This window comes from Phaseolus vulgaris, unplaced genomic scaffold, assembly GCF_000499845.2.
Source record: "Phaseolus vulgaris cultivar G19833 unplaced genomic scaffold, P. vulgaris v2.0 scaffold_955, whole genome shotgun sequence".
Lineage (NCBI taxonomy): Eukaryota > Viridiplantae > Streptophyta > Magnoliopsida > Fabales > Fabaceae > Phaseolus > Phaseolus vulgaris.
Window position 1 is genome coordinate 1 of NW_027174372.1, and position 7,614 is coordinate 7,614.

General features: G+C 36.3%; 1 protein-coding gene across 1 annotated transcript; it reads right to left on the minus strand.

Annotated features, from left to right (window-relative positions):
* Window positions 1–7: 7 nt before the first annotated feature.
* On the minus strand, window positions 8–6,492 carry LOC137817725 (protein OPAQUE1-like; the record flags this gene model as incomplete). The annotated part of the gene is made up of 8 exons (XM_068620958.1): window positions 4,601–6,492; window positions 2,294–2,433; window positions 2,070–2,181; window positions 1,878–1,925; window positions 1,706–1,795; window positions 748–918; window positions 463–576; window positions 8–41 (listed from the first exon to the last, which is right to left on the minus strand). Coding segments are annotated over exons 1-8 (1,048 nt in total), but the record flags the coding sequence as incomplete, so codon positions are not given.
* Window positions 6,493–7,614: the final 1,122 nt, after the last annotated feature.

The window sequence follows — 7,614 nt, forward strand, 5'->3', positions numbered from 1 at the left end:
TAGACGCAGATCCCAGTCAAGCTTTTTCTTCTTAGTAGGTCCTGAAAAAAGCTACACAAGTCATACATAATAAAATCATGGATGCAGTGATAAGGCTAGTAATGTGGCATGCAGAAACCTACTTACCCATAACAAAGCTAGGGGTAGGGTAGCACTATATGATATTATGATACCTTCTAACAATGGTTTCTTAACAGTATTTATTTATTTCATTATTTACACGTTCAGGCTGAATGCAGCAAACCAAATAGAATATAGCAGAAAGGCTCAGGAACCGCAAGCAAAAGCCAAACATGAAACAAGAAACTTCAATGCATGACTTAGTCATACACATTGGATATATTGCTTTGCTAATCATACAGTAATCTGCTATTTAACAGAAGATTGAGGCAGATACTTCTCAATGAAGGATGTTCCATGCATATCTACAGAAGTTCAGAAAGAGAAATAGCTTGGATTTACCATGAAGAAGATCCCACAGACTGCCATTGTCCATGTAGTCATAAAACAGATGCAAAATAGAAGCGCAGTGGTATTGGACAGCCAATACGGCAGGATAATGTCATCCACCCTAACCTGATGCAAAATGCACTCAAATAAATTTCATAAAATAAGTACACATCCTACAAATTGAATAGAGGACTAATGAAAAAATATGCCAATAGAAATTTGACTAAACTAAATTCTAAATATGAGACAAACAAAATATAATAGAAAGCATTTATGCCTTCGATGATTAACATTTACCTTTAGAGCCTCATTTATTCCTTCGATGATTGAATCAAAAATGGTTGTGCGCTCAGATTCAAATGAATGCCAATGAAGCAGACATTTATATATAATACGAGCAGCAATAGGTTTACCGTTTTTAAATCCCAAATTTTCTTTTATACACTTTGAGAGAAATTCATAGTTATCCTGCAAAACATACAGTCTCTATCAGCATAAGGTGCACAATTATATAGTGAGAAACATGTTACAGACATTAGTTTATTATGGACGTTATCACCTTCATTTTGCACAATTTTTTATTCTGTTCCTGTATTTACATCAAAGTCAATTGACTTATTTCATTTTTCAAACATAGGTAACATGGCTCAACCTTGTAACTGAACTTCTCTGTCGAAAGGATGGCAGAAACACTGAATTTTCAAGGATGAATAGTAAATTTTCCAACCACAACCCAAATCCACAATCACCGGTAAAGTAGGATTGGAGTACGCACTTCGTAATAAAAATTTTGGAAGTGATATCCATTTTCGACATCATAATTAATTTTTGCTTCCCTTCAATTGCAACAACTAAAAAATGACCTTTACTATAGAAATGCTAATCTGATCCTACCTAAGAAATATTTTTTACCCCCTTCTTCTCATACTGCGTGCTCAGCAATTTGTTCTCACAACTCTAAAGCTAGCTCTCAATTATAGACTTCTTTCAATAAAATGGTAGTGTTAAAGCATTACAATGTTAAATTGTCATCCCAACCATGTTTGCACAACAGTTGACAGCAATTATCTGTTGCACCCCAATAAAAAAAATAGGGAGAATAACACAAAAAGTGGGAGTTCTTCCTATTTTTCTATCAAGAAGGATGACTTTTACTTCTTTTCATTTCTTCTAGATTGAGCATAAACTGAAATAGCACGATGCCAAATCTAAAGGTGTAGGATTTAAGGCAGAACAGAAATTAAACAAGATCTACCTGGTGCTTCTCTGCGGTTAACTTAGATCGACGGGAGTCTGTCAAGCCTAATGTAAAAGGGGCAATAAGTTTTGTGGGTGTGGGTGACTCCTGAATCAAAGCAAATTAAAATAATTATAACTCTGTTTAGTGATTATTTCTTAAAGAGGGAGATGAGAAAGTAGGAGCTTACATATGTGGTCTTTCGTTCAGTGCGGGAAGTAATTGCACTTGAGTATTTCTGATGCAGAAATAAAAAATAAGTTAACTAATAATGCTAATATAACACAATTCTATGACAAAGTTAATAAAGATGATATTTACCTGAAAAAATGAAACATAATGATAAGAAATGAATATCAAAGTAACAAAAAAACAAACTTACATCTGATATTGACTTGGCAAAACCTGGACGGTTACTCTTAAGAGGGGTACTTAAGGCTTTCTGACGAAGAACACGATTTTCATCCTCCAAACTCATTAACTTTTCCTCAAGCCTACATTAAATACAGTTATATGAACTACGATTACAAGAGTATGTGTAACATCATTCAGTAACTAAATCCTCTTGCACAATGAGAAAACCAGTAAAAGAAAAAGAAAATGCACTTTTTTTCATTTTGCTCGAGTTGAGAACACTTCTCTTCTAACTCTCTCAGCTTCTCCATGTTTGCATCCCGACCTTTTTGAGCATTCACAAGCTCAAGCTCTAAGGTCATGTACTTCCTTTCAAATGCATCCAATGAAACCTACAAATCCAAGAAAGAGAAATGAATCATATGATATTACTAAATTTACAAGAGAAAGTAAGCAAACGCAGAAATTCATGAAAGAAGCTATTTTTCATTATTAAATGTTGATTTTGTTCCTTATTAGTAATTTCTTTCGTATAAATAAGAATATAATATGTGTGTACACAGCACACAATTACAAGCAATCCTTTCAGTGGAAAGAAATAGATGAAATATATTTCTAAGATATCTTACAAATGTGATTACAGTCTCTATTTATAGACTGTTTTACAACCTAATTAAAGAAAGAAATAATAGGCAATGAAAGCCAGAAATAATGAGTGTTTAAAGCTGTACAAATCAAATAAAATCAAATCACTAACAAATCTGTCCTAATAAATATAAAATGGAATCTGCACTTAATTATAACATAATTCTTCTGATTATGCAACACTCCCCCTCAAGTTGGTGAATGTATATCTATCATCCCCAACTTGCAAGTAAGATCTTCGAATTGTTTTGTGGAAAGTCCCTTAGTAAACATATCTGCCAATTGGAGTCTTGAAGGGATGTACTCAGTGGCTATAAGACCATCATCCAACTTCTCTTTAATAAAGTGTCGGTCTATCTCTACGTGCTTTGTTCGATCATGTTGAACCGGATTGTGTGCAATACTGATAGCGGACTTATTATCACATGCCAAACCCATAGCTTCATATTTTATTTTTTTCATCAAGTATGATCTTCATCCATAAGAGTTCACACACCCCTTGAGCCATGGCTCTAATTCTGCCTCTGCACTTGATCTTGCAACTACATTTGCTTCTTGCTCCTCCATGTCACCAGATTTCCACCCAAGAACATGCAGTAGCCTGGGTGGATCTCCTATCAACAATCGATCCTGCATAGTCAGCATCAGTATATACTTTCAAGGATAAGTTTTCCCCCTTTTTGAATAGCAATCCTTTTCCTGGAGAGGCTTTTAAGTACTTAATAATTTTATCTACTGCCTGCAAGTGTCTTTCTCTTGGATCATGCATAAATTGACTAACCACACTAACTGCATAGGCTATATCTGGCCTAGTGTGTGAAAGATAAATGAGTTTTCCCACAAGTCTTTGATATTATGTCTTCTCCACTTTTGGGTTTTCCTCATCATTCCCAATCCTATGATTTTGCTCTATTGGCACTCCAGTGGGCTTACAACCCAACTTACCAATCTCTTTGAGAAGATCAAGGATGTATTTCCTTTAAGAAATAAAGATGCCCTGTCTCGAGTAAGCAACCTCTATCCCAAGGAAGTACTTCAGCTTCCCAAGATCCTTCATTTCAAATTGAGCAGCTAGTCTCTCCCTCAAATTTTGTTTTTCAATCTCATCATCACCTGTAATAATCATATCATCTACATAGACCAAAAGTAGAGTGAGTTTACCATTCTGAGAATGTTTTATAAACAGAGTATGGTCACCTTGGCTTTGTCGGTACCCCAAAGATACCATAGCTTGAGTAAACCTTCCAAACCAAGCACGAGGTGATTGTTTAAGACCATATAGGGCCTTCTTAAGTCTGCACGCCTTATTCCCTTCATTAACACTACCATAACCAGGTGGAATCTCCATGTATACTTCTTCCTCCAAGCTTCCATGCAAGAAGGCATTTTTAACATCAAATTGATGCATTGCCCAACCAAAGTGTGCTGCCAGGGAGAGAATAATCCTGACGGTATTCATTTTTGCCACTGGAGCAAAAGTCTCCTCATAATCGATCCCATAGGTTTGAGTGTACCCTTTTGCAACCAACCTTGCTTTATACCGATCCAGTGTGCCATCAGACTTATACTTAACTATGTATATCCACCTACAACCCACTGCTTTCTTATCTTTTGGTCTCTCTACAATCTCCCAAGTCTCATTCCTTTCTAACGCGCTCATTTCTTCATTCATGGCTCGAATCCAGTTCTCATCTTTTAAGGCTTCTTGTACCGATGAAGGGATTTTGATAGAATCAATAGCTGAAAGAAAACTTTGGTGCTGCATAGAAAGTTTTCTGTAGACACAAATTGGGATATAGGATATTTGGCACAAGATCTTTTTTCTTTTCTCAAGGCAATAGATAAATCATTTAGGTTAGGTTCAAAAGCAGTATTTAAGGTGTCCTCAAGAGTCTCACTGGTATGAGTTCTTACCTCCGGTTCAGACAATTGAAGTTGCTGTTCGACCAGGACGGGTTCTTGTTGCCTTCGCTGATATTGTTTTCCAAAATATTTGTCTTCATTATTCTTCTCTGGTAATGATGTTGGTGCAGGGTCTTTGTCATCCTCCCTAAGAACGAAATCCTGCAACAAAGGAAAAGGTGGCAACTCAAGGTCCTCAGCTTCTTGAATACTCTCCCCCTGAAGCTGAGAACTAGGAAAGAAAGACTCTGTTTCATGGAAGGTGACATCTTTGGAAATATACACTTTACGACTTTGAGGATGATAACATTTGTACCCCTTTTTGTTGGGGCATAACCGATGAAGACACATTTGATGGCACGAGGATCTAACTTACCCCGATAAGGACTATGAACATGGACAAAAGCAGGACAACCAAAGACACGATTCTGAAGACTATTCAACATGGGAATAGAAGGATAGAATGTGGTCATAACCTGAATAGGAGTAACACCCTCTAAAACCCGAGAGGGTAATCTATTAATCAAATAAGTGGCAGTCAGGACTGCTTCCCCCCAGTAAGATCTAGGAACAGATGTTTGGAAAAGTAAAGCTCGAGTAACCTCAAGGAGATGACGATTTTTCCTTTCAGCAACCCCATTTTGTTGAGGAGTGTCCACACAGGTTAATTCATGAACAACTCCATTTTCCTCAAGGAACTTGGAAAGGTTTTGGTTCACATATTCTCTTCCATTATCAGAACGCAATCTCTTAATTGGACTTTCAAATTGTGTTTGAATCATTCTGTAAAACTTTACAAACAAGTGAAAAACTTCAGACTTATCTTTCATGAGGAATATCCAAGTAACCCGAGTACAATCATCAATAAATGAAACAAACCATTTTGCACCCGAGATATTAGGAATAGGTGAAGGTCCCCATACATCTGAATGAATAAGATCAAAAGGTTTAGAACTTTTATTACCATTGGGAGGAAAAGTTGTCCGATGGTGTTTAGCAAACTGACAAACATCACAATGAAATGACTCAGCAGACACTTTTGTAAATAAAACAGGAAATAAGGACTTTAGGGTACTAAATGGAGGATGACCAAGACGTCTGTGTTGAAGCCATATCTGAGAGGATGACCAAGATTCACGACCTTGCTGAAAATTAGAAGTGTGTGCCTGTAGTCAAGCACCCTTTTTACTTTCTTCATGTTGTAAATAATATAACCCGCCCTGCTCTTTAGCAATTCCAATAGTCTTCCCCGTGGCAAGATCCTGAAAAACACAATGGGAAGGGAAAAATACCACTACACAATTTAAATCTTGGGTAATCTTTTGAATAGACAAGAGGTTATTGGATAGTTTGGGAACATGAAGCACATTTTTTAAAGGAAATGAAGGTTGAAGGTGAATGTTACCACAACCATTAATGGGGGTAGTGGAACCATTAGCAACAGTAATATATGGCTTACCGGATAAAGTAGTGTAGGATGAAAAAAAAGAGGAATGAGGTGTCATATGATCAGTAGCACCAGAGTCTATAATCCAGATATTTTCAGTACTAGAAGCATTAAAGGATAAAAAACTAGAACTCTTACCACTCATAGTAAAGGAACAATAGCTAGATGGCTTACTAAGGGAGTCCATGAGAGTTCAAAACCAACTTTTTTCAGATTGGCAAAATTTGATCCTGTTCACGCACAAAAAAAAAAAAAAAAAATCCGCCAGAAAAATTTTCCGGTGGCGGTTTCCGGCGAGCAGTGGCAGTTTCGGCGAGCGACGGCAGTGGTGGTCGGTGGTGGTGGTCGGCGGTGGTCAACGGTCAATGGTGCAAGGTGGTGGTGGTGGTCAATGGAGAAAGGATAAGGAAAATAAAAAGTTGCAGCAATGAAGGCTGTCCAACAAAAAAAATAATTGCAACAATGAATGCTGTCCAAAAAAAAATAATTGCAGCAATGAAGGCTGTCAAGAAAAATGATTACAGCAATGAAGGCTGTCAAGGAAAATGATTACAGCAATGAAGGCTAAAAAAAAAAATTGCGGAAGCAGAGTCTCCTAGATCAGGAGCTCTGATACCAAGTGGAAAGAAATAGATGAAATATATTTCTAAGATATCTTACAAATGTGATTACAGTCTCTATTTATAGACTGTTTTACAACCTAATTAAAGAAAGAAATAATAGGCAATGAAAGCCAGAAATAATGAGTGTTTAAAGCTGTACAAATCAAATCACTAACAAATCTGTCCTAATAAATATAAAATAGAATCTGCACTTAATTATAACATAATTCTCCTGATTATGCAACACTTTCAATATAGATAAAAGTTAAATTTCACAACAAGGATCAAGGGTGGGTCTTTGCATTGTCCATGCTTCAAGTCCAGGGGTTATTGCAATTAACGGGCATGTTAGATGTAAAACAACAAATAACTATTTACCAAACACCTTAAGATTTAGGGATAATTTGTTCGTAATGATCACAGTGGAAAGAAATAAGTGAAATATATTTCTGAGATATTTTACAAATGTGATTACAGTCTCTATTTATAGACTGTTTTACAACCTAATTAAAGAAAGAAATAATAGGCAATGAAAGCCAGAAATAATGAGTGTTTAAAGCTGTACAAATCAAATCAAATCACTAACAAATCTGTCCTAATAAATAAAAATAGAATCTGCACTTAATTATAACATAATTCTCCTGATTATGCAACACTCCCCCTCAAGTTGGTGAATGTATATCTATCATTCCCAACTTGCAAGTAAGATCTTCGAATTGTTTTGCGGGAAGTCCCTTAGTAAACATATCTGCCAATTGGAGTCTTGAAGGGATGTACTCAGTGGCTATAAGACCATCATCCAACTTTTCTTTAATAAAGTGTCGGTCTATCTCTACGTGCTTTGTTCGATCATGTTGAACCGGATTGTGTGCAATACTGATAGCGGACTTATTATCACATGCCAAACTCATAGGAGCTTCATATTTTATTTTTAGGTCATCAAGTATGATCTTCATCCATAAGAGTTCACACACCCC